General features: G+C 47.0%; 1 protein-coding gene across 3 annotated transcripts in view; it reads right to left on the bottom strand.

Moving 5' to 3' along the window:
- LOC144178324 (nose resistant to fluoxetine protein 6-like) overlaps positions 1-26,252 on the bottom strand; it is a 305,623-nt gene extending 279,371 nt beyond the window's left edge. For all 3 annotated transcript variants that reach the window (XM_077706081.1, XM_077706099.1, XM_077706090.1), the window contains exon 1: positions 25,071-26,252. In XM_077706081.1, coding sequence (XP_077562207.1) covers positions 25,071-25,476 — 406 coding nt within the window. In that variant the 5' untranslated portion in view covers positions 25,477-26,252. The remainder of the gene's footprint in view (positions 1-25,070) is intronic.
- Between the last annotated feature and the right edge of the window lie 941 nt (positions 26,253-27,193).

The raw sequence follows: 27,193 nt of genomic DNA, 5'->3' as shown, positions 1-27,193 counted from the left end.
AATTGCTGGCCAAGAGGCAAAAGCTGGCTTCGAGACGTTTGCGTTGGCGGTCGCCGCAGCTCCCGCGGTCGCACCAGCGACGGATGCCGAGACAATTGACACTTGTTCGAGGCCCCGACGAGGACGAAGAGCCAGGGAACGAGGTGCATACGCGGGAGTACCTACGCCTGCTGGGAAATATGGGCGGTGACCACAGCCTCATGTAATGCTTGGTAAATTGGTGCAGGCGTTGCTCGCGCCCGGCAAGGACTTGAAATCCAAACCTCACCGCAATTTTTCACCTGAATAAAAATTTTGCTTTACAGTACATTGTTTTGATTCCTCGCAGTTGTGCGCTATTAAAGATCAACTTTTTTAGGTTTTCTCGAGTTATCGTTTGTATCGAAAAACCGTTTATAACGAAATTTTTCGCCATCCCGCTGACTTCGTTATAATGAGGGATTACTGTATGTCCGCATCTAAGCGCCTCATCTGACATGCCATTTGCCGACAGAGAGAGAGGGGCACATTTTATTTTTGATCAAACATTTCAAATACGCATTTATTTATTTTGATAAACGTAGTGCAATACTAGACCGGGAATCTGGCCCCGAGCGGTCTTCCCCCGGATCACAAGGAGGGTCTTGTAATCCAGTGGACATCTGCTTTTTACAGCTCAAGGGTGTACCGGAAGCAATTGACAACTTACCTCGGGCACAACGAAGTTTAAAAACATAGAAAGAAGCTTGCGTGCGTTCTCTGGAAATGTTCGTCGATAACGTTTCAGCATACAGAAAGGATGGAGAATGGGAGTGCCCGACAACCCTCCTCCCCAAAGCGGCAGGCGTGATAAAACAAACACCGCGACTCCCCAAGCCCTTCCCTGTGCACAGCCCCCTTATGCTGGGGCGACCGTCACCAGCGGTCTGCTCTTGAGAAGCTACTGCGGCCGCATCGGAAACAATCGTTTTATGCTTCAGGCCCAATGGTTCCATTTCACTCTATAACTCAGCAGGCCGTATAGATGCGCTTTTGTTTTTGCGTGATATTCTGACCCAATCTCGTACGGGACTCAGGGTTCCGAGTTTGCGCTTCGCTTCGCCACGGGTTCGTGCAGAAATATAATACCCTGGTTGCTGCACTTTCTCTTGTTGAATCCTCGTTCAACAATCGTCACTACTGTAAGCAGAACTTCAGCGACACTGCAATAACACTATAAAACTCCGTCAGTCAGCATTCCAGTGAACTGGAATGCAATGCAGCAGTTGAGCCTCTTAACTGCGTGTGGGACACCGTGGGCTGCCCTGTTAATTGATTGATTGATTGATAATGAGGTTTAACGCGCTTGACGCTACACAGGCGATGAGCTGCGCAGTAGTGGAGGGCTCCCGATTAATTTCGACCACCTGGGGATCTTCAATGTGCGCCGAAATCTCGAACACATGGCCGTTTTCGCTTTTCGCCTCCATCAGAAAAGGGGCCACCGCCGCCGGTAATCGAACCCGCGTCCTTGGGCTCAGCAGCACAACGCCTTAGTCGCTGAGCCCCCGCGGTGCGCGTGGACTGCTTTGTGTATTATATCACTGGCTTTACACGTCGAAAGCTGCTGAAAAGCCCCTCATACGCACGGCGTAGGTACGCCTCTATGAGCCCTCTGACACCAACTCAACGTGGGTCTAGGGAACTGTAAAACTCCTGGATGTCTCCTACAGCCCAAGCGCAGGCTAGCTCGGTCGACAAGAAGAAAACTGTGGGCGCATTTGAAGTTCTGCAGCCTCAGGAAAAACGAACGGAGGCGGAAGAACGACGACGACAGCGCAGCGTGAGCTTGAAGAATGCGATAATGAACGATAGTACAGCGGCAAAGAAAGAGGACGGGTGAGGTCAACACGCGCAGCACCGGTGCAGCGTGCAACACGCTGCAAGTGTGTTGTCGGCGCGCGCTGGTGTGTGTGTGTATGTGCGCAGCTTCCGCGATCAGCCAGGGCGCGAGTGGAGGAAGAGCTACGTACCGGACCGACAGGGGAAAGGGCGCTAATTTGGGGGAAAAGAAAAAATCAGTGCCTTCTACCCTGCTGTTGTAGCGCGTCTTAATATCACTTTAATTACGCCAGACAGACTTTAATTGCCCCTGTGAAGCACGACCACTGGAGCTGGGTGCGGTGGAAGGACTGCGCGACGCCAAAACCCGGAGTTATGGTCCAGGGGCCAAACACAGGACCGTTGTCGTCCTTCCCGTGCCGCATCTTACTGTCTATCAGCAGCGCGACCACGCAGGAGAGCAGTCCGGTCGCATGGGCACGGGAAACGTGCACGACCCCTCTTAGAAATATATATATATATATATATATATATATATATATATATATATATATATATATATATATATATATATATATATATATATATATATATATATATAGTAAGGAAATGAGGGGCTCGTTGAGGAAAATACAGAAAGATAGGTCGGCAGTCTACAACGCCAAAGGGGGCATAGGGGTGTGGTTAGGCTCTTTTTTTTTACTAAGGTTAATGAAGTTAACATTTTTTTTAATATACGGAAGAAAGAAAGAAAGAAAAACACGCGCCCAGAGTGGGGACCGAACCCACGCCTTTCGATTAGATCTCGAATGCCTTGTCTTTCTTTCTTCCGTATAAATAAAAAAATGTTAACTTCCTTAACCGTAGTAAAAAAAGAGCCTAACCACATCCCTATGCCTCCTTCGGCGTTGTAGACTGCCGGCCTATCTTTCTGTATATATATATATATATATATATATATATATATATATATATATATATATATAAGGGTTGGCAGCCAAGCCAACCCTTATTTTCTGTTTATTTCACGGAGCCCCTCATTTCCCATTTTCTGATTCGCTACATATATATATATATATATATATATATATATATATATATATATATATATATATATATATATATATATATATATATATATATATATATATATATATATATATATATATATATATATATATATACAGGGTGTCCCAGCTATCATGCACCAAGATTTAAAAAAAGAGTATTCGTGTATCTCGAAGATAACCTAGTGCGTAATGTTTGCAGTACTGCGGAGAAGCGGGCAGCATTTTTTTGTTAATGAGACTTAACTAAATAATTGTAATTAGTTATCGAACTCGAGAAGTACTGTCCTAATCACTAAAGTGTCAATGAGGCACTTGTAGGTACCCACGAGGGGCATCTAACTGCGGTATTTTCAGCGACGAATTCCTTGTGTACTCATTTAATCTGACTGATAAAGAAAACCCGCGAAATATCAAAAATACCACGTGACGGCGCCTCCGCGCGCATTAGCGCGCACTGTAAAGCAATGCCCTAAAACAGGTTGCCTCGGAGTTAGCAAGAAATAAATGAACAAAAAAAGAAAGAATAAATCACGACCGAGTTCGTGCCTTATCTGCGCACGCGCCTCGCGAATCTTGCTGCTGTTGCTCCTTCCATGCATGGCATTACCAAGGTGATGCGTTGTCTCGTCAGGCGGGTGACAGGCGAAGCAGTTGCTTTCAGTCAGCTTATTTGGGGACGCTACTTGACAGCGCGCGAGGAATCGCCATCACGTGGTAATTTTCATATTTCGAGGGTTTTCTTTATCAGTCAGAATAACTGAGTAGGCAATTAGTTCGTCGCTGAAAATACCGCAGTTAGATGGCCCTCGTGGGTACCTACAAGTGCCTCATTGACACTTCAGTGATAAAGACAGTACTTCTCGAATTAGATAATAATTAAAATAATTAGTTAAGTATCATTACCGAAAAAATTACTATCTGCTTCTTCACAGTACTGCAAACATTACGCACTAACGCACTAGGTTTTCTTCGCGTAACGCCATTGCTCTTTTTTTAAATATTTGTGCAATATAGCGTGGACTGCCTGTATATATATATATATATATATATATATATATATATATATATATATATATATATATATATTGTGATGAGGTAGAGGACAGTGGTGATGCGCGCATCGGAAACGACTTCGCTGAGGACGAATTTCAACTGTCAAACGTGAACAATCAGTTTGTGGGGGTATGTTCCACCTAGGTGTAGCCAATAGGGAACCGGCAGAATAGCCCGAGCAAAAAAAAAAAAAAAGACGGGGGAAGAGGAAGAAGAGAGCGTGTCTGGGTGACAGTGGATGATTCGGAAGAACACGGTTGTGAGTGCTACCCACAAGACGCGGTAGCCGTGCTCCACCGAGGCCGTCGTCAGGACGCCCGGAAAACCAGCAAGGCTGCAGTGCCATCCGTGCCTTACCTGTGTCGACCGCGCATTGAATCGCCGGAATCGACTGTGTGACGTCGTGTTCCCCCCGTGCCGATCTACCGACAGCCTCCGAGAACTGGGACTGGCCAACACCTTATCATTAAGTGCGCCCTAACAAGTGAAACGTTTTATCTATCACGGATGTCCCTTCAAACGTAACGGTGAACTGTTGATTCCTTTACGCGCATACAGAGCTTGGTGTCTTTAGGATTGACTTTATTGTTGCAGCCTATTTGTAGCGGTAGCGTACTGTGATATCGTTAGCTCGTCTCGTCTCGATAAATGTCCGTCTTCGTCTTATGCGTCATAGTTTCTCAAGTGCCTGTGTCGTTTGTGCGATGTTAATCCCGAGTCCTAGCCACCAATACCATCACAACTGGCGTCCGCGACAGGACCTCTTCTTTAACATCTTGAAGAGGAAGGCTAGATTTCGGGATAAATGGAGCTGATTCGAGGTATGGACATTGAGAGGCTGATGACAGTCTGAAGATGAACATGACTGCCTTCTAATATCTTGTAGACTGTCACTTCAACGAGCGAAAGAGACTCGCAAGTTTGAGATTTTCGATATGGGAATTCAAGAATTGGAAAGGCTTGTTTCTGAAGGAATGAAGGCAGGACTGAAAGGAATAGTATTGCGGAGGTGGGTGGACGATGAGCGTGCAAAATTGAAAGCAGAGCGGGAAGCAGAGTATGAAGCGCAAAAGGAAGCGCAGGAAAAGGAGAAGGAAATGCTAATGCAGCAGTTAGCCGCTCTAGAGGAGTTAAAAACGAGAAGGGCCATTGAACCAGCTGTGTTTACAGACGCAGCGGCTCGACATATTAGCGTGGAGGACACTGCCACCTCAGGAAGCCCACCTCAGTTCCCTAATATGCCGGTGCATGCATCTCGTGGAGGCTTCATCAATCGTCTGGAAAAGGAAGTTAAAGTACTTATTAACGACCACGGCCAATCTCGTTCGGAGGAACAAACCTTGATAGCTCAGTCGAGCAGAACACCACCTCAAACAGTTGAAGGTAACCTTCAGCAAAGCAGCTTGCAGCTCATTGACGGCCCATTACCGCCCAAGATCAAGGTGAACGAAGCAGCAGCTACGGGCGCCTACATCAGCCAAAAGAGCGATACATTGCTTTCCACTGTTTCCTAGCAATATGGAGCTTCGGCGATTGGGTTCTCCGATTTGCAATCCAAGCGTCCACAGAGAAAGCCCCGACTTCTGGTGCCGGCGAGCAAAAAGCAACAACCTGAACGCAAGTTCAAGAAGATGCCTTTTTCGACTATGGGTGCGGCAAACCGGAAGGGCCTTCAGACGAACAGGAGCCACAGATTTCTGAGGAGGAAGGTGTCGTTACCTTACTTGTCGAAGCGGAGGCGGCTGCAGTTTAAACCAAGTATCAAGACGCTACGCAAGATTCGCTCTGCACTGCTACAGCCACAGCAGTGGCCAAGACATATCAGCTTCCCAACTGGACAACCGATCTTCCCAATGCACCATACCAGGCATCCCTACTCACGCATTCGTATGGCGAGACTGGGTCAGCAAGACTCCAAGAACTTGTCTGTGCTACACCGATTTCTTGATGCCCAGAAAAATACCAGAGGACACTGCGTGAGCAAGAGCCCTGACTGGTTGTCGATGAAGTCGCGCCGTGTCGTTCTTCACGGCCAGCCCTGCTGGAAATACAGAAAGAAAGCGAAAGGGCAGAGCCGATCGGCTTCTCACGGCTTGAAAGGACCAAGGACTGGAAAACGTCACGCGCACGGGGGCTAAATATCGAGTTTGCGAATTACAACCTTCAAAAGCGTCGCCTCAACACCGACTGATTATGCCAGTCGTCTCCAACTGCATGACCTGACATTTTTGCCCTGTGTGAATGAGTGTGATTTGTCATTTTAGGCTGTTTTGTTTGAAAGTGTGTTGGGTCCCCAACAACTTTCTTAAGTGGGGAGCATTGTGATGAGATAGAGGACAGTGGTGGTGCGCGCATAGGAAACGACTTCGATAAGGAACAATTTCAACTGTTAAACGTGGGCAATCACATTGTGGGGGTATGCTCCACCTAGGTGTCGCCAATAGGGAACCGGCAGAATAGCCGGTAGAAAAAAGTGCCGTCGGAGACGAGGAAGAGGAGATGGGGGCTGGTGACGATGGGGGTATTCGTAAGTGGAATCAGTGGAGGAAGTCTTCCTAGGGCTACTCGCAAGGTGCGGGTGCCGTGTTCTTCCGAGGCCGTCGTCGAGGATGACCCGGAGACACAGCCAGTTTACAGAGCCAGCCACATCTACTTGCTACTCGACGGCCGCGCATTAAATCGCCGGCAGCGCCTGAGTGACGTGCTGTTCCCGTGTCAGGCTGCAGCGCCGCATGTCTACTGGCTTCTCGACGACCGTGCATTCGAATCGCCGGTCTCGACTGGGCAACGTGGCAATCTACCAGCAGCCGCGCCATCGATGATGTTTCATCTACAGCATCAAGTGCGTCAGAACACGTGAGACGCTTGGTTCATTTTTTTTGCAGTCTCGTTTTTGAGCTGAACTTCGCCGTGCTAGTTTTAGGCCCAAGCCGAACTTTTTGTCCATAGCGGCCCTTATATCATTGTTTGTAAGTGTATGTTTTTCTCGTTAACTCGTCTCGTCAAGATAAATGTTACTCTCCGTCTACGTCGTCATAGAGTTCCTCAAGCGCCTGTCTCGTTTGGGCGACGTTACCCCGAGCACTAGCCACCAATACCATCACAATATATATATATATATTGTCACGATGCCAAAGACGACGCAGTGTCTTGAAGGTGTAGTGGCGGCAGCTTCACCCGCTAACAGCGCCACTATCATCATCACCCCTGCATCCCACAAGCATCATCAGCGGCGGTGCTTGCCGGGCTGCGTCAGCAGTGCCACGCGCCGCGAGGGGATGGAACACGACCGAGCGCCTGGGCGGTCGCTTGCCATCGCCGCTCCCACTCCAGTTCCGGCTGGGCCTTGCGCACCCCAATAAATGTAGGCGAGCCACATTGCCTCACCGAGTCCACGGCTCCCCTTTCCTACAAGTGGTGACCCGGAGGTTCCGCGCCTGATACCCGGCCAGCGGCACACCGACATGGTGACGTGGGGGGACCCGCCGATACCAGCGTTCGAGCCACGGCACCTCAGGGGATGGTTCTTCAAGTTCGAGGCTATCCTCTTGCTCAACCACGTCACTGTACAGCCTCTGAAGAACTCCATCCTTTGGGAGACGCTTCCGCTCGAGCTCCGCTGCGTCCTCGTCCTCCCACCGCCCAGCGCCACCGCCTACGATGACCTTCGCGCTGCCGTGCTCGCGCACTACGGCTTCGGGGACGACTGCTTTCGGCCTGGAGCAGATGAGGTACCGGCACGGTCTGCGCACGCTTCGCCGCCGCATGCAGCACACGAGGTACCCGCACGGCTCGCGCATACTACGCCGCCACACACGGTACCCTCCGTGCAACCCAGCACAGCGACGTTCGCTCCCACCGACGCCGACACCTTGGTCTCCATCTGCAGCACGGCGGCCCCACCTGCACCGCCCGGAGTTGAACCCGACGGCATCGCACGCGCTCACCAGTGCCCTCGCGTGGCTTTGCAGAAACGGGCGAGGCGGGAGGTGGTCGGCTGACCTTGATCTTGACCTAACGGCTGATCTTGATCGGCTGCTCACGGGCTGGGGTCTGGGGCGGGGGACGTGGTCGAATGCTTGTCGCAGTGGGCTGGGGCTGCCCGACGCGGCCAAAGTTCCCTCGACGATTTCGCCCATGCCGAGACGATGCGATGTGAAGGCGAGGATGGGGGAAATTGTGGGGGGAATGCCTCACAGCGCTTGAAGGCGCTGTGAGGCATTGCCCACCTTAGTCCTGTAACAATATATATATATATATATATATATATATATATATATATATATATATATATATATATATATATATATATATATATATATATATATATATATATATATAAGGTTAGTAGAGACAGAGACACAAGAGAAAGACGTAGAAAATAGAAATAAGTTTACTGACGTTTCAGGAAGAGGACTTCCTTTCTTCAGAGTACTCTGAAGAAAGGAAGTCCTCTTCCTGAAATGTCAGTAAACTTATTTCAATCAATCAACCGGTTTATTTCCCAGACATACATCTGGAGAGGTCCATGGGTTAAAAGCAGACTTAACCGCTTGACTGGGCCCATGAACCCTTACACAACAGTGTCAGTATAACGCAGGGATCTTTTATACAAACTCTAACAAAATGAAACATATGGATACACACTGATTTTCACACCATGAAATACACAGCAGGCAACAGTTTCAGTACGTAATTTTGAAAAAATGCAATTTCACAAATTCAAACAAAATGCAAATATGCAACGTCATAACGCTCTGAAGTATAAAACATTAAAATGTATAAAATTGTATAAAATATATAAAAACGCGTAAAGAAAATGGGAATGGGAGCGGATGTATAAACAAGAGAAATAACTAAAGAAATGGGCTATCAGCAAAACCATTTGCACTGCAGGGAGTGATGTTTATCAATCAATACATAGCTGTTTCCAGTTTACTCTTTGGTGGCAAAAAAGACTTTTAGCTGTCCTAAAGAAAAATTAGCGGCAAAATCGTATCTATTTAGAATTAATGGCAAGTTGTGCTCTAGTGATTGCAACTTGTAGTTATTGCGGAATTTTTGCTGGTGCCAGGTGTCTGTGTTACGGGTATTTATAGGGTGAGTTTGGGCCTGGAGTGATGCCAAATGTACGAGAAAGTTTTTTATCGGTAGCGAAGAAAAGTAGAAGGAGCGGAGAATTCGGAAGTCGTACATGTAACTTGCCTCGATTATGTTGTAACGTGGAAAGAAAGCACGAGTGGAACACGAATAATCAAGGTTTGTAATATGGCGAACGGCTTTCTTTTGTAAGATGAGTAGTTTATTGATGTTTTGTTTATTTGTAGTAGTCCATACTAAGCTGGAGTAACTTATATATGAGGCAAATAAAGCAGTGTAGATGTTCAGTTTAACTTTTTCTGGGAAGAATCGTCGCGTGCGCGCTATCGCGCCGGCTACAGAAGATAGTTTTTTACAGGTGGTATCTACATGTTTATTCCAACAAAGCTGAGATTGGAAGGTTACACCGAGGATCTTGTGATCATTTACTAATTCTAAATAATGATTGGCATATTCAAGTGTAAATTTCAGTTCAACTCTTCTGTTTTTAGCTCGCCATTAAACTGCTTTTGTTTTCGTCGGATTAACCTTAATTCTTTTCGAACTTGACCAATGAAATAATTTATACAAAACCGCGTTACATTTGAGCATTAGACTATTCTCATCAGGACCAGAAAGAAGTATAGTACTGTCATCGGCATATATTACAAATGTTGCATTTAAGTCAATGTGCTTAATATCATTTATATATAAATTAAAAAGCAGGGGACCTAGCACGCTGCCTTGATGAACACCATTTAAAATTGGTAGAAAAATAGACTGTTCACCATAAATATACACTGACTACACTGTTTTCTAGATACGATTTCATAAGTGTTAGGGGCTTCCCACGAATTCCTGATTGCGATCACTTTTCGGCTAAAATATTATGGTTTAGACAGTCGAAGGCTTTACTGAAATCAATAAAGCATGCTAAAGTTACCTTATTGTTTTCTATTATTGACAATATGTGCTCCTTAATTGTTAGCAAGGCTGCTTCAGTGGACCTTCCTTTGCGAAAACCGGATTGGGCATTCGTAATGATACTTCTTGCTTCAAGATAATTAGACATACGCGAAAAGATTAATTTTTCTATACATTTGGACTGGTATGACAGATATGGGCCTACTTTCTACGTCTTTCTCGTGTGTCTCTGTCTCTACTAACCGTATTTTTTCGCGCTCTGTGTGAGTTTTTATCTTTCCAGACTATATATATATATATATATATATATATATATATATATATATATATATATATATATATATATATATATATATATATATATATATATATATCAGGTGTCGAAACGGAATTGAACCGAAAAAGAAATAGCGGTTACCGGTTCATGCCAAACCGGTTCGACCCTCCGTTGTCGATGTGGCGGATCAAGCCAAGCAAGGAAAGCAGGACACAGACGTCCGGTTCTCGTGGTGGTCACGGAACACGCAAGCTCCAGCACGCGAGCGCGGCCTATCTTCTTCTTCTGATCGTGCCACGCCCCCCGCTTTCGCTTGTCTCACCCACCCATTCCACCTTTATTTTCTACAGTTGATATTGCACAGCCAATGAAATTCAGGCCTTTTTTCTTTCACGTACCATCAACTTCGTAACCGCTCGCGCCCCTTTGGCTCCAGACAATTGAACATTATCACGCTCTATGTAACAACAGGGGAAATGAATGAGCACCAATGTAGCAATGGTCTGTTGCTGCTGGAAGCGCAACCGTAGTGCAAGCTGCCCAAACCAAATGTCATTCTCGGCAGCTTGCAGGGAATATAAAACGAATTTGTCCTTTCCTAGCTGCGACTTTATTGGAGCAATCAGGCTGCACGAGTGCTCCATTGCGCAACAGCGAATCTGTGCAAACATTTTCATTTCATAATTTGTTTAAAAGGTCCGACACCTGCAAATTGTTAATACTTGACACGTGTGACCGCAGGAGCTGCTCAGTGGCGAAGCTGTTTGCTGGAGACTACAAGTGGCGTCGATCTCCCTTCCCCACGACCGTTTTTCTGAAGTGGATGGAAATCGAGAACGTCCGTGTATTGACATTTTGATCCATGTTTAATATCACCAACTGGTTAAAATAACACTGCCGTCCTGCAACATAAGCTGCGCCTCGGAGCAGAGATATAGCACGGGGCATCAAATGCGCCAGTTTTTTTTTTAATGTGTCTACACGGAAAACAACAAAAAAGAAAATGCGAATCACGTTGTTTTAAAACATTACGCAAAAAGTAAGTAAAACTGAATAATTAAAAAAAGCACCAAACGTGGACATTGCTCTATACTTTCCTTTGCCGTGCCTTCCACAACCAAACGTGTCATCAATGCGAAGGAAGTGAGTTCCGTGGTCAGTTTTTGAGGACAGTACAGTGAAAAAGTTCCTTTTTTTAGAGATAAACATAACAACAGATATTTCAGGGAAAACTGTTACGATGGGCACTTAATCCCTTGGCAAGAAACCGCAGCCTTCAACCTTTCTTGGAAGCAGAAACACTAATAAAGCAGATGACATGTGCAGAAAGGCCGGCCGGTACCTCACACTGCCCCATTCGCCCAGCGATGATCTTTTCTGCTTGCTTTGCAGTTTCGTCTCTTTCATATCTGCTTTTTTTCTAACTCGCTACATTACTTCTACTGCTACTCGTTCCGGAGGGGTTACAAGATTCCGCAATGTAGCACACGGAACGATGGCCGGGAGTCAGGCGGTACGACGACACACTGATTGTAATGCACACATCTCGTATAGCTATCGCATAAGGAATTGCAGTGGTAAGAGCAATAATGCAGTGACAGCGTTAACTCAAGCTTACTTTTAACAAAAGTGTGGCTAACACATACGATAAGGTGACAGCTAACAAATTATTCAGGGTGACCAAATAATCTAATTTATTGGTAGTATTTATGTACCTGTTGTAGGATTTGTCTGTTTTCTTACAAATATAAAGAGTATGCGCCATTGGTATTAAGCGCTCGTATTTGGACGCGCCGGTACGCAGGCCTAAATTTAAGGCTTCAGGTTAGCGTGATGGGCGATTCCATAGTGACGATTGCGATTTTGAAAAAAAGGAAAGGGCAGAAAATATACCCCACCGTCATATCTCTTGGCGGTGGCTTTATGAATAGTAGCTAGGACAGCATAAAGTCTGGGTGAGAAAGTAGGTGGTAAATCGTTGCGACTTCATCTGTTTTTCTAATATCTCGTAATGCCAAAAGTTTGCTTTGCAATTGCGCCACTGCCCTTGGGGAACAGCATTATTTGGAATTTTTGTGTGTATTTTGATTTGACTGTCCTTTTAAACTACTAAATGTTTTTTTTCTACTTTCAGTGATAATTTAACTCATGGAACCGGTTCGCGAAGCGGTTCGGTACATGACTGTGTCGAACCGGAACTGAACCGAACCGGCAGTTTTTCGGTTCAACACGCACGCACGCACGCACGCACGCACACAGACACACACACACATCCTACAATGGTGTTTAATTTGATCAGTTGTCCAAGCGAGAGGCGGGGAAGAGCAGTCTCTTCAAACAACGGCCAAACCAGAGATAACCTTTCAAGACCCACCGACAGGCACTGATGATGACTGTTGCAGGTCCGCAGCACATACCCACGCGTAGATTGGCCATGGTTCTGCACATACCGTTCCCTGCTCCAATTGTTCATTACAATATATATATATATATATATATATATATATATATATATATATATATATATATATATATATATATATATATATATATAGTAAGGAAATGAGGGGCTCGTTGAGGAAATACAGAAACATAGGTCGGCAGTCTCCAACGCCAAAGGAGGCATAGGGGTGTGGTTAGGCTCTCTTTTTTGCTACGGTTAATGAAGTTAAGATTTTTTTTTAAATATAAGGAAGAAAGAAAGAAAGGAAAACACGCGCCCAGAGTGGGGACCGAACCCACGCCTTTCGATTAGATCTCGAATGCCTTACCAATTCGGCTATCTGGGCGACTGTGTTCTCCTTCACTTTCTGGGCTATTTATATTTACTAGAAGTGTATCTGACGCTCGAGGGTGGTAGTCAGCGCCACTCTGACTACTCGGGGAGAAGGGGACCGGTTCTCAATTCTGGCATCCTTGATGCCTAGGTAGCATAAGAGGGCTTCCCGCCAGTTACCCAGTCATGACAGGCTGTAGACATTTGATTCACGCCCCAGGGGTTGAAAAGAAGGTCGGATTACATATTGGTATCTTTTTCGTGGTGATTCTAATAATATATATATATATATATATATATATATATATATATTAAATTAGAGTCACCACGAAAAACATAACAATATTTAATACGACGTTTCGGCTGGAAACCAGCCTTTTTCAAGTGAAGAACATAGGTCGAATACAGGGTATATGTAGGCTCGCAAGGAGCGCTGTGAGCACGTGGGCACATTATTTCAAAAGTGTACAAGAAGGAAATACAGCAAGAAACAAGTTGAAAGAAACGTACTGCACGACTGGGCGCGCAGGTAATACATCTCAATATACAACGCGGCGAAAAGCAAAAGCGAGGCACTTAGGAAGCGTGTTTCCCTCAGCCACCGCCCACCCACGCACACAAATATTAAGAAAAGTAAACAAATAAGGAAGGGGTACTGGGCATCTTACTCCAAAGGAGCGGAAACAACCTGCCGCACAAGGCGGAAGCGTAGAATCGACAATTGGTCATCCAGACACTGGGGAACGCAAAATGGCAGAAGACGACGTTGAATTTCAAGAATGCAGGCGGGAGGATTAGCGAGGGGGCCGCGTCCTCAAAGGAAAGTGCCGCCGCTTCGGGAGGAGACCAGATAATAGCCACAAATGGCTTATCCGCGGCCCGCGTCCGGGGCACAAGGCGGACAATGACGACTCCTTGAAGGGCGCCGACACGGACAGAGCTGTGCGTGAGCCACCCAAGAAGAGCGCAGGCTGTGCGAGGATTTTGAGAAATGACACACAAGGCAGGAAATAAACAAAGAAAACAGCACACAGAAAAAAGCAGTTGAACGAGCCCCCGGCTCATGACATGAAGTGGATAGATACAACAAATTGTCAGCTTACATTTGATATTTTTGCAAGTAACAAGGGTTTGCACATTATGAAAAAAGTAAAAGAAAGATGTGGTGCACGTACGAGAACAAATGTCCAATGATCTAGGAAAAAAAAACCCTTCGTAGCTAGTCATCAATGGCAGTATAAATTCGCACACAGCATTCTTTAAACAAACTGACAAACGAAATAATACAAAGGATACACGTGTACAAATCGTAGAATTGTACACGTAAACCAGAATTGTAAACCAGACCGCACCAGACCGGTATTCTGGAGGTCGTGGGTTCGGATCCCACCTGGCGGGCATTGTTTCTCCGCTTTCTTTCTTTCTTTCCAAATTCTTTATCTGTTTCAATGACCTACCATAACCTCCCCTTATGGTAGGTCCCCTTATGGTAACCTCCCCTTATAACCTCCCCTTATAACCTTATAACCTCCCCTTATGGTAGATGTGGGTTCGAGTCCCGCTCCCGGAAAAACGGCGGATTTTTTTCTCGACTTATATTTTCGCTTATTTATCAATGAATCAAAGAAACGTGACAAGCACACGTCATTCGGCCCTATTAAAATATATATATATATATATATATATACACGCGTAAGGCGCACCGGGTGATGTGCACGGGCTTCTACAAGACACTGGGGAAACTGTCGCTCCGGGAGCCCTTCAAGCTGAACGCGAACCGCAACGGCCAAAACGTCACTTCAGGGGCCCTTGAAGAAGTGAACACAAAAGAAGCTGTAGGAAGGATTTGTTTTGCTACCGTGGGGTCTGTCTATAATGAATTTATATATTATCGTCATTGGCTCACGTCGGCGTTCGAAACGGACAAGTTGCTCTTCGTCCAGGAGGGGTTCACATCAACTTCATATGGTGGAACTTGATGCGACAACGGCGGTGGCTTCACATTGTGCGGCGGCGGCTTTAAGCTATTTTTGCGCCCATTCGCGCTAATGGGCACGCCGACGCTCCAATTCCTGCTCTCTTTCCTCCGATCGAAGGAGCCGCGTTCGTCCCATAGCGAGTTAAGCAAGCAACTGCTGATAACGGCGCTAGCATCGTTACCAGCTGATTGCTGAACTTGTGAAAGTTGTATCTGAGGTGGAGAGGGGCGGTAAATTGTGGTGGCAAGAAAGCGTTCACACCACCGCGGAAAGATGGGGAGTAGACAAATACAGCATTGCTGTAAAACAGTGATGCACACCCGTCAATAAGCAATGCCCATGTAGAACCGTTTAGTAGCCATGGTTGCATGGGTGCAACAGAGCTAGGGCAGCGGCAAGGGATCCTGTCCAAGCCTGCGGACGCAGCGACTTTGCTGTGCATTCGGAGGGAATCCTGCCGTTCACGTAATGTCAACGCGCCAGTAACAGGGCTCGCTGCTAATATGTCGCAGCATGTGACCACCGTTAGTGACTCAAGCGCACCGCCAGATGAGGCGTGCTATCGTATCTATAGGGAGTATGCCTCACGTCATCTCATCATTTGTTATTTACTGCAGGCTGCGCATGGACAATTTCAAGAGAACGTCACTTAGAGAAATGTCTACGAAGGAAGTGGAAATAACATTGCCGAAAGTTTCAGTCTTTCGTTGCCCTGAAACTGGCTCGAATAAGACAACAATGTCGCATATTTTGTACGTGGCGATAAGAATGCGCCATTGCTGCCAAGAAAAAGTAACGACACGTTGAAAATACATCCCAAAAGCTCCAGAAGCTTTCGAGCCTTTTTTAAGAACAAATTATTTGCCTTATCCGGTAAGGAGAGACATTTTAGGTGCCAATTTACGACTGATCAGTGGTGCTTGCTTACAATCAGTGACTTTGTATCTCTGTGTAGGGTAATCGCTGTGGGTAATTTTTCGTTTCTCGAACAATACCACTTTATGTTGCGATATTTACCTGCTAAAGTTATGTCAACTTATTTGTGAAAACAATATTTGTAACGTATTCCACAAAATGCCCAATGAGGGCCCCTAGTCATATCTACGAATACTGTAGCACTTTCTAGGGATACATGACACGCTCTCATGGATTCCTGTATTACTGAAGCACTCCCGCTTGAGCGTCTCAAATAAACGTTTATTACTCCTACTACACTACGGCCACATGGTTTCACTAAATCTAGACGTTATATTTGTATTCGAGCAATGGCACACATTCACGCTCCAAGGATCGATCAATTTCAGCTTTGTCACGCTGGGCCGGCTCCCGTTCAGTGGTGCTTGCGGCCTCAGTGTGCCAGGCTACCCCATTTGGTCAACTTGAACGCGTTGCGCAACTGATGTTTTCTGTGTAAGATGTCACGAATTCCATCTGCTGCTTCCTTTGTGGGTATACTTAAAATAGTGAAGCGAAATCTTTGCGACCTTCGGCCGCAGCGTAGCTGGAGTTACTCGACTTAGAGTAGCGCCATCTCATGTCGCTCCGGGCCCGAATGGAGGGGCCCGTATGCGGAGCATAAAAATGAAATACACTTAATGAAAATGAAATACACTTAAATACACTTAAATGAAATACACTTAAATACGATAACCCTGGCGTCGTGCAGGATGTGGAAGCTCTAGGAAGGGTAAGGTGTCGTGACCACCGTATGGTAAGATCTCGAACTAGCCTAGACTCGAATCGGCTTCTCGAAGAAGCCGATTAATGAGCTAACAGTAAGACGTAAAATAGAAGAATTCAGGATCGCGCTGCAGAATCGATATTCAGCTCTTACCGAGGAAGCAGAGTTTACGACACCGGAAGCCAGCGACAACCTTACACGCATTATCACGGAGTGTGCAGTAGAAGTCGGGAGCACGATGGCTAGACAGGATAGTGGTAAACTTTCCCAGGAGACGAAATTTCTACTTAGGAAACCGAAAACCATGGCAATCTCCACCCCAGCTGACAGAATAGAACTAGCGGAGCTTTCGTAAGACAGCTGAGATACGGAAGTAAAATATGGAGAGGATTGAATACGCTGTAAAGAACGGAGGCAGCCTGAAAGCAGTGAAGAGGCGTCTTGGCGTGGGGAAAAATCAGATGCATGCACTTAAAGACAAGCAAGGCAATGTCATCACGAATAGGGATAAAATAGTCACACTAGCCGAGGAGTTCTATGGTGATCTGTACAGTAGTCGGGACCTCCAGGATAATGCCGAACGACAAAGTAGTTCAGAGGAGATAGACATCCCACCACTAACGACCGAAGCAGTATGGAAGGCTTTCCAAGAAATGAAAGGGGTCAGAGTACCTGGTGAGGATCAGATAACAACAGACCTCTTGAAGGATGGCGGAAAAATTGTAGTTGAAAAACTGGCAAACCTGTATACGCAATGCCTAATGACCGCAATGGTACCGGAATCTTGGAAGAACGCGAACATCATCCTAATTCAGAAGAAAACTGACATGAAGGACTTGAAAAATTACAGGCCGATCAGCTGACTGTCAGTCGTCTACAAGGTAGTTCCCAAGGTAATCGGTAACAGAATTTCTGCAACCTTAGATTTCAGCCAACGGAAAGAACAAGCAGGGTTCCGTAAAGCGATGTATCTAAGCTCTGTGTTTCATTTTCTGTGTTCCTGTCCTCGTCTGTCCTGCGCTTCGGTACATCGTTATATACAAACTCACCCAACCCAATACTCGCTTTTAAAGCAAAGCTTTTTACCTCTACCCCCGAAGGGTTCTTTCGCGACCGTTGGTGTCACCAGAAAACTCCAGCGAACAAATAAAAGAATTTACTGGCACCGCTGGGAATCGAACCTGGAACTAATAGACTAACAAAGCGTAAGCCCGTTGTCTTACCGATTTAGCTACGAGCCCACGCAAAGACAGGGAAGACAGGTGGTGTACTCACCAAGCACATCTACGGGTTTACCCCCATTGTTCTCGCTGAATGCCACGTGAAAGCGTCACGCGACCACTCACGCCCGTCTAGCGGCCCTGTGCGCACCTTGCTCATGTGCTAAGAGTTACAAAAATTAAAGGAAGCTCACACCAATGCATGGCATCTCACTTCTAGTCCGCCAATGTGCTATCAAGCCTGTGGCCTCCAGTGTTCACGTAAACAATCACAGCTCCTTGTCGTCCGCCCTCACGCCAAACCAAGGAATACATTGAAATACTCCTTGATGGCCAGGCGTTCACTCCAAACCCCAGCATCAAGATCCTGGGCCTACATTTCCAGGCCAACACCAAGAGTGACGTCTCCTGGCAGCGCCTCAAAAACAGCATTAATCTAATCATACACATGATCAGGCGAGTTGCCACCAAGAAGCGAGGCCTAAAAGAATCCGGTAGCTTTCGATTAAGTGAAGCTTTTGTCCTCTCGAGAGTTACTTACGACAAACCCCTATCTTCTTCTCGACAAGGAAGACATAGATATGCTTTATATAATGATTAGAAAGGCGGTCGAGCAGGCCATTGGTCTTATCATTAGTGCGTCCACACAGAGGCTGCTTAGCGCGGGGCTCCACAACACGGTGGAAGAGCTGATAGAAGGCCATCTTTCTAACCAGAAGGTCCGACTCAGAACAGCGATGGGTAACCGCATGCTTCACCAGATTGGCTGGGCAGCCCAAAATGTCACTCAGCTTGACGTACTCCCAGACTTTTGGCGACTGAAACAAAAGATGCTCCCTTTGCTTACAAATATGAACCCCTCACATGACGAGGGTCACCGAAAAGCACGGGCTCAAGTGCTAAACACCACCCTCGGTGGGGATCATGCAGTTATCTACACAGATGCCTCGAAACATCGGGGGCACCAATACGCCATCATCGTGGCTTCTTCCAGAATCAACCTCCTTGCGTGTACCTCGCTTAGGACCCAAGAAATGACGGCAGCAGAAAAGGCAGCCATCACCTTGGCTCTCGCTCAACCAGGGGTTCGGAGGATAGTCAACGATTCCGAGAAAGCCTACTGGAATTACCACTAGGGTTGGGTGTGCTGACCTGCACTGCGCGTGCTAAAAAAACACTCCCCAAACGGTTCCATTCAGCTCATCTGGACACCCCCTCACGCTTCAATGGAGGGCAACAAATACGCCCACCCAACAAGCCTGCGCTTTTACCTCCCGTTCTATGGAGCTGCACGAGGACAGTCACCCGCATGTCACGTTCAGGGAGATAACCCAGCATTATCACCTTCTGAGACAGACCGTACCTTCGCCTTACCCTGACCTTTCGAGAGAACAACGAACTACCCCACGGCTCATACAATCCGGGCTCCTTCCCACAGCCTACGCGTGTTCACTTAATGTATCCGAATCGCTAGGACGCTGAATGTAAATTTTGCTCAGAAGTAGGAACACTCCGCCCCGTAATCGGCGTGTGCGACTTTAGCCCTGGCCGCCCTCCTCTCTTTCCATCAACTACCCAACAAGAGCAATGGGAGATGCTGCTGTCCAGGCCCTGTCTACCTACCCAGCTTCAGCGGGTGGACAGAACACAGGCTGCGCGGACTGTATATGGGCCCCACAGAAGGAGGAATCACTCCCCAGGGCTGCGCTCTGTTCCGCTCAGAAATAACAGAAGTATTTCTTCTTCCTCCTCCTGCTTCTCTTCCGCAAATCTCGTCGCCTCCGTCCGCGGCGCAGAGACGGAGAAGACAGATCGTCTAACACCGGGTTGTAGCTTACTTTAATTTTATAAAAAAAAAGTTTCCACTCTGGCGCTACACCAGTACAACTCAACCAAACACCGTTCATGCTTCAAGCATTGATTTAACCTTAACAAGAATATTTCTTTGAAGTAATAAATGGTGTGGTTAAGTGCATTTGACTACTGTCTGGTTTTGCTATAAGTAGAGCGATGTGAGTGAATTTAAGTGACGTCGCATGGGTAATCGTTATGGGTGCCGTTTACAGCTTTGCTTTCCAACCACATTCACGGGGTGGATTGGCGCGATTTTTTTTCCGTAAAGGCTATTCAACAATGGACCATATTCACACGATCAACCAAGTGATAGAGAAGTGCGCTGAGTATACCGAACCTTCATAGCCTTCATAGATTATCAGAAAGCATTTGACTCGGTGGAAACCTCAGCAGTCATTCAGGCACAACGGAACCAGGGTGTAGATGAGTATTATGTAAGAATACTAGAGGATATCTACAACGGGTCTACAGCTACCATCATCCTCCATAAGGAGAGCAGTAAAATACCTATAAGGAAGAGCGTCAGACAAGGAGACACAATCTCCCCATTGTTATTCACAGCATGTTTACAAGAAGTATTCAGAACATTGGATTTGGGAACAGGTGGGGGTACGGGTTAATGGAGAATACCTGAGTAACCTCAGATTTGCTGATGACGTCGCCTTGCTAGGTAACTCGGGGTACGAATTGCAAAGCATGCTTTCCGCACTGGACAAACGGAGTAGAACCCTGGGCCTGGAAAATCATATGCAGAAAACCAAAGTAATGATCAATAACGTTGGGACAGTAAGCTGTTTGACATAGGTGGCGAGGCAGTGGAAGTGGTAAGCGAACATATCTACTTAGGCCAAGTTGTGACCCCGGATCCAAAACATGAGGCAGAGATAATTAGACGGATAAGAATGGGGTGGAGTGCATACGGCAGACATTCTCAGGTAATGGATGGCAGCCTACCATTTTCCCTGAAGAAGAAAGTGTATGACAGCTGCATCTTACCGGTGCTCACCTACGGGGCAGAAACCTGGGGGCTCACTAAGAGGGTTCAACTTAAATTGAGAACGATTCAGCGGGCAATGGAACGGAAGATGATAGGTGTAACAATAAGGGACAAGAAGACAGCGGAGTGGGTCAGGGAACAAACGCGTGTTAAGGACATATTAGTAGAAAAAAAGAAGAACAAATGGACGTGGGCGGGGCATGTAATGCGAAGGCAAGATAACCGTTTGTCATTAAGGGTAACAGAGTGGATTTCTAGAGAAGGCAAGCGGTGCACGGGGCGCCAGAAAGTTAGATGGGCAGATGAGATCAAGAAGTTTGCGGGGATTATTTGGTCGCAGTTAGCACAGGACCCGGGTAATTGGAGATTAACGAGAGAGGCCTTTGCCCTGCAGGGGGCGTAGATAGGCTGCTGATGAATGTCGCTCCGATGCAGATGTTGCATTTTGCCGACGGACACACGTTCAATTTCAGTCTGTTGTAACATTGAAATTACATTGTGTAAAATACGTCTACAGAACATTTCATATTTTTCCGCAGGGTATTCAGGCGGTTTGTTATGGATCTGTTATTTTTCTCTTCCACCCGGCGCTTGTCATGTTTTGTAAACTGTAGTAAACGTACACTTCAGAGCACAGTCTTTATACGTGCAATATTCGCGGCCGTATGGATACACCCGACGTATATCCGAACCTCCGACGTGTATACGAACATGCACCGGTTTTACCAGATGAATATACATGTATATACCTTTATACGAACGTAAAAGGTCGCACAATAGCATAGTGCGCCTTTTCATGGCCTTCTTTTCCCTTTGGTACCCCATCGAAACGTACACATGTTTTCCCTAATGTTCACATTATCGCCTGCATCCACCACCAAACTTTAGTTTTCAATGCGTCACTGGAAAAGGCGCGGCTCTGGAGAACGGGCGAATATTTCTATGAATACTCAATCACGCAATTCCTGCATGATATTTTACACCGCGTCATGTCATTGCACGCAATGCATTTCAAAATCAAGTCGTTGGCAAGGTCTTGTTAGCCGCCGAAATGCTCTGTCCACCTCTGCGATCCCTTCATCAGACGCATTGTTGCCAAACATGGGCAATCGAAGTTTTCAGAGTGAAGTTGCTTACACCTCGGTATGACATGTTATTTGGGTTCTGGTTTATCGAAGAAGGAGGGAATGATCGTTGAAGGGATCCGGTTACTATTTCCCCCGTCCTCTTCCTGTCCTAATCCTGGTGATCCTAGTTACTCATTCCCCCATCCTCTTCCTATCCGAATCCTGGTGATCCTGTTACTCATTACCCCATCCTCTTCATGTCCTAATCCTGGTGATCCGATTACTCAATCCTCTTCCTGTCCTAATCCTGGTGATCAGGTGACTCTTTCCCCCATCCTCTTCCTGTCCTTATCCTGGGGATCCGGTTACTCTTTCCCCCATACTCTTCCCATCCTAATCCTATCTTTCGGTTACAATGAGTTTTCGAAAGGTGTGCAACCGGAACCGCGAGGTGCACAACAAAACGCAGGGGGAGGTCACTGCGACGATTATTACTGCAGGCAACAAGTGCAAATGCTGAACTAGTCTTTTTATTTTCTTCACTTCCGATCAAGTGAGTGACTTCAACGCGCGGTGCCTTATCAACCTACGGTTCAAGTAGTGCAGCTTTGCTAAAACTATCCACAGCGCCTTGCGCGCGCTGCTATGAAACCTGAATCCCAGTGTGCTGCAATCATAGCGCTTGTTGCTGGAACATTAGCATAGGAGCCATGAATACAAATGGCCCATGAATACAAAAAACAACCTCAATCAATTCGAAAAAAAAACTAGATTTTTGTATCTAACTTCACTCTATTCTAGCCACAAAAGACGTTTTCCTGCCGAAAAAAAGGCCAGAAATATTGAACAGCCGCCAAATTTTGCGCTACACGACGTCAACACGGACACAATGACGGCAGCCATGACGCAATAGACGGAAACATAAAAATATACTCATCATCTTGAAAAAAGGGCGCGGAAAAGACTTTGACCAAGAAAAGAAATACACAGGACGACGCACCGTCTTGTGTATTTCTTTTCTTGGCCGTCTTTTCCGCGCCTCTTTTCAAGATGAATCAACACCAACTCGCCCAACTTTCCATCCTGTTAAAGACAGTTATCAGTGTGTTAACTGCTCGTTAGAATTCAAGTGGCGCGATCAAACAGGAGTATAAACATCCCACTGCTATCACCTAGTAATGTATCTTGGCTGTGGCTTTGGTCTGCGGCCGCTAATAGCACACAGATGGTTCTGTGACGTCATACATACCTCCTCCGAAAATGGCTGGGGAGTCGCCACTGCTTCACAAGTTTTTTAACATCTCTACTATTTGTTCGAAGTTCGCGATAAAAAGTTTTATCATTTTTATCCAAACAACGCAGTATTTTTAGTCAATCAAACATGTATTTGGTCTTCACGGCCCCTTTAAGATGTTCAGGGCCAGGGTCGAAGACAGATACACGAGCAAGGAAATGGATAGGACGGCGATACCATGTCCATTTCTTTCCTCGTGTATGTCTTCAGCAAACAGAAACTCGTTCAGAATGGTCAGCAAACACCAACTCGCACAAATGTGAGGTCCTCTGGCGGGTAGCTGCAGCAGCTTCCCTCTAACTGGGCCCGAAACTAGCGGCTAGAATTGGCCCTGAACTTCACAGAAACGCACAGGTTCGTCATCAGGTTGGAGAACAACAGCTCCCCGTCCTGGCACAAACTCAATCGTAAATTTCCTTTCGCTAAAGTGAGAAGGGGTCAGACCCGAGAATTGCTGTACGGGGACCCACTGGGCACCGGTAGCGACTCTCGGCTTCTCACCGTAGCAGGTAAAAATATTGAATTCTGAGTTTGATCAAGGATCACGCCTTTTTCTATAGGTTACTTTGCGATGTTTGGGTAATAATACATGAAGAAAAATTCGTTCCAGCTTTCTTATTACTGAGTTGTGAATTTTTTTAATAAAAATGGTTTGGTTAGACAGAACTTTTGTCGACTTCTTGAACCAAACACAAATTACCACCGGTACCCAAAGCGAATAAAATTTTAAAATTTACAACACAACGTCGAGTCCTAAGACGTTTTAGTTTTTAACCTTGTTTAGAAGAACAGCCACGGCCAATCGGATTGAGCGATTGTCCTCCGGCTCGCAGCACAATGCCCTGGCAACTGAGCCCTTTAAACCGAACGCGCCGACTTGTGCTCATCATGGTTTTCTAACTCGGCCTCCTGGCGAAGTTGAACCGCTGTTTTCCCGTTCTTTCTTCTACAACAGTGGAGTAAGCGACGCAAGGGCTTGACGCGGCAAACACAACTTTCCGTTTTGTGCAAGTTACAACCTCCAACGAAAGCAATACGCGAGTACTTGGGATCTTTAAGGTCCTGTGGGTGGCGGCGTTATGTATGAACTCCTGTAGTTCATCAAATTTAGCGATGTTTTAAGGAATACTTCACCTAAGAGCTCGCAGATATTCATACATGACAATTATACTTCAATATCAACCTGTTTTGTTTCCACCGTTGCAGTGGCTGCGGATACGCTTTCCGTCAAGGTTTGCAATTTCTTTTATGCGGCCCAAAGTGAGTTGCGGTAGTGGTTAACTAAACTGCAATAAAATCAAACGTGACCATGGTAGCGGAGAAGCCGGGCCAAATTAACAGCAATGGTAGTACAAGCTGCGTTCCACGACCCATCGCACACCTGCTCAAGGCTTAATTGTGTCTGGCGGACCGTATACTCAACTTCACAGCACATATGAAAGCATTGCAGTGATAGCCTTAGTTATACCGAATTTAAGGACAAAGTGAGAGCACGCCTCCATCGCAAGTTTATTTGCTCATATTTATTGTCTCTACCTTTTAGGTCGATATAATTTTACTATAACAAGGTACCAGGCAATTCTAATAGCCTTGGTTGAACCCCGTATATGGCCAATACCCTCCAATAATTCACCTGTAACAAAACCACTTCATATGTTGCGGTACAAGATCCCGGGATGTAATACAACCACCTCTACGTCACCCCACAATCGGTGTTCATAGATTAGCAGCGTGGTTTGCAGTAGCCAGCTCTAATTTATTTTTGAGGCACTGCGGAATGTCGGTGCTCAAACGAAAGACTGTGGTTGGCGGGCATGGCATCCACGTGCCATGCAATGACGCCCGAAACAGTTATCTCGAAAGTGAAGGATACTAAAAAATTACGCAAACACACGCATCGTCCACATAACATGCCCGTGCAGGCCACTTGCAGGGGTTAGAAGACAGATTACTAACGACGTGCGGTACAGAGGTGAATGTAACTGGAGTGGCAACTCACGTTGGAAGGCCCACTTTTCGAGCTTGCGCAGCCCGAATACGATCTTCAGCAGGGACTGGGCGCAGCGGATGTCGATGCCCACGTCGCCGATCTCCAAGAGGTAAGGCAGGGCCTGGCGAAGCAAGTTATCCACCTGCCCACGCAGGCCTTTGTCGTAAGTCTGCCACAGCTCCAGCACGCTGGCTTCGTCCTGAGAGAGGTTGCCGGGACTGCTGCTGCCGCCACCGCCACCCCCGGCCGCCAGTAAAAACCCCTGGGCAAAGCTGCGGTTGGTCATAAGGGATGCATCTTCCGCCAGCACAGGCCGAATATCGATGGCCCACGCGCAGCGACAAAGGAGTGCGACGATCAACGCCAGCGAAACTGCAGCCAGAAGCACGGCGCGGCATATCTGGTTGAATATCATGACGTCTTCGCGCGGCTGTCGCGAATAACGCTATTCTTTGAAATATTCGTCGTCCACGGCAATAAATCGTCGTCGATGCCGGAAAAATCGTCCCACGGGAACCGTTGGGGCTGAAGTCAGGTACCAGGCACTTCTTCGCACAAGAACTGGCTCAGGTGTGCGCGCACAGTGCGCTAGCGTCGTCTCTGTCCAGGGAAACACGACGTTTGCGCACGAGCCTGTCGTACCTCCCGCGACAGACTGGGAGTGAGAGACCACCAGCAGTGTTCGCGCGATCGCGCACACATGAACGCACATCGGCGACCACACTTCCAGTCAAGGCGCGTACTGCCGTCTCCCTGGCCTGGCTTGTTTTACATCCTCGGATCGGCCAGACGTGCCGCCGAATCCGACGGGTGAGTAAACAGCAGTGACGTAGCGGGATTTGGTTGTCGACGCGGAGTGGAACTTGTTCTTTCCGCGATAGTTGAAGAATAAGCAGCAGCGTACGTTGTAGCTGTGGTAGCCCGCAGGAGGCTTCTATTCACGTCCCGAGTACCATTGCCAGCACTTCGCTCGCTGGGAACGCCGGTCGGCCCGCGTCGTGTGGTGGGCCTACACACGGAGGCCGGTTTGTATCGAGGAGGCGCTTTCCCTCCCCCCTAGCCTCCAGCAGGAGCGCGCGCTTTCTCCGCGCTTTGTGTCTTTGATTTCCTGGATTTGGCGCTTTCCCGCTCTCTTTCTCTCCGGTCGACGAGACGCCGACGACAGCAGCAGCGGCAAGGCGGGCGACCACGACGGCGGCCGCAGAGGCAAGGGCAGCCCGTTGTCAGCAGAAGCCGCGAGGCTGTTTCAAGGGGAATCCTCGGGGGTTTCCTCGTCACGTGGACGGCCCCCTAAGGGCGCGCACCACTTTCACGTATTCCCTGGGTCGACCTGCGCCGCGGTACGGTCGCCGGTTGTTGTCTCGAAGCGCGCCGTGCGGAGCGTTTTTCGGCCTGTCTACAATGCGCAACAGCGCCGCGGCGGACTTTCGAAAAGCCCTGTGGCGTTGCTGGTTCGCTTTTCTGGGCTGTTATTTTTAACCTGCGGCGGCTTTCTGATTAGCCCGTTTGGTTCCGGCGTTGCGCGTGTTTTCCACTTGAGCGTGTCTTGTCCGTGTTACGAGGTTATGTGAGTGGTCTTTATTGCGCGGTTATGGCATATCAGAAAGCCGACGCTGGTACGTCGCCCTGTACACAATCTACGTACCTGTGCACAACCGTTTTCGGCCCCCGGCGCACGCGCCATAGCGCCGCTCAACTGACAGGCTAAATCTCTCCACTGAAAAGTGGCGAACCGTTCCATGCGCTTCTATAGGCCACATTTTAACTTAATCTTCTCCCACACGCTATACATAGGTGCTAAATATATAAGGGCTGTGACATTTTCCGTTATTCAGGCAGCCTGCCATTACATCAATATTAATTACAGTCTGAAGGCGGTGCACCTTGCTTCTGTTTTCCTATGCCGTCAGTCTCAAATTTCTACAGCCGGCCATTTGTAAAGATAATATGATGGGGGCAAAAAAAAAAGAACTTCCATTTATCGCAATCCTCTAAAGTCATCCAGTCAACGTACCATGCCTCGCAGACAGATTATCCAGTGCTACGCTAAAGCAAGCTGGTAAAAAAACGAAATCGAGGACAGGTTCACAAGGGCAAACAAAAAAAAAATAATTTAACCGTAGATGTTGGTC

Source organism: Haemaphysalis longicornis, unplaced genomic scaffold, assembly GCF_048455015.1.
Source record: "Haemaphysalis longicornis isolate Haplotype H1 unplaced genomic scaffold, Haemaphysalis longicornis Haplotype H1 scaffold_1, whole genome shotgun sequence".
In the NCBI taxonomy this organism is placed as follows: Eukaryota; Metazoa; Arthropoda; class Arachnida; order Ixodida; family Ixodidae; genus Haemaphysalis; species Haemaphysalis longicornis.
The sequence above is the reverse complement of the archived record's forward strand: the minus strand, read 5'-3'. Positions and strand labels throughout refer to the sequence as shown.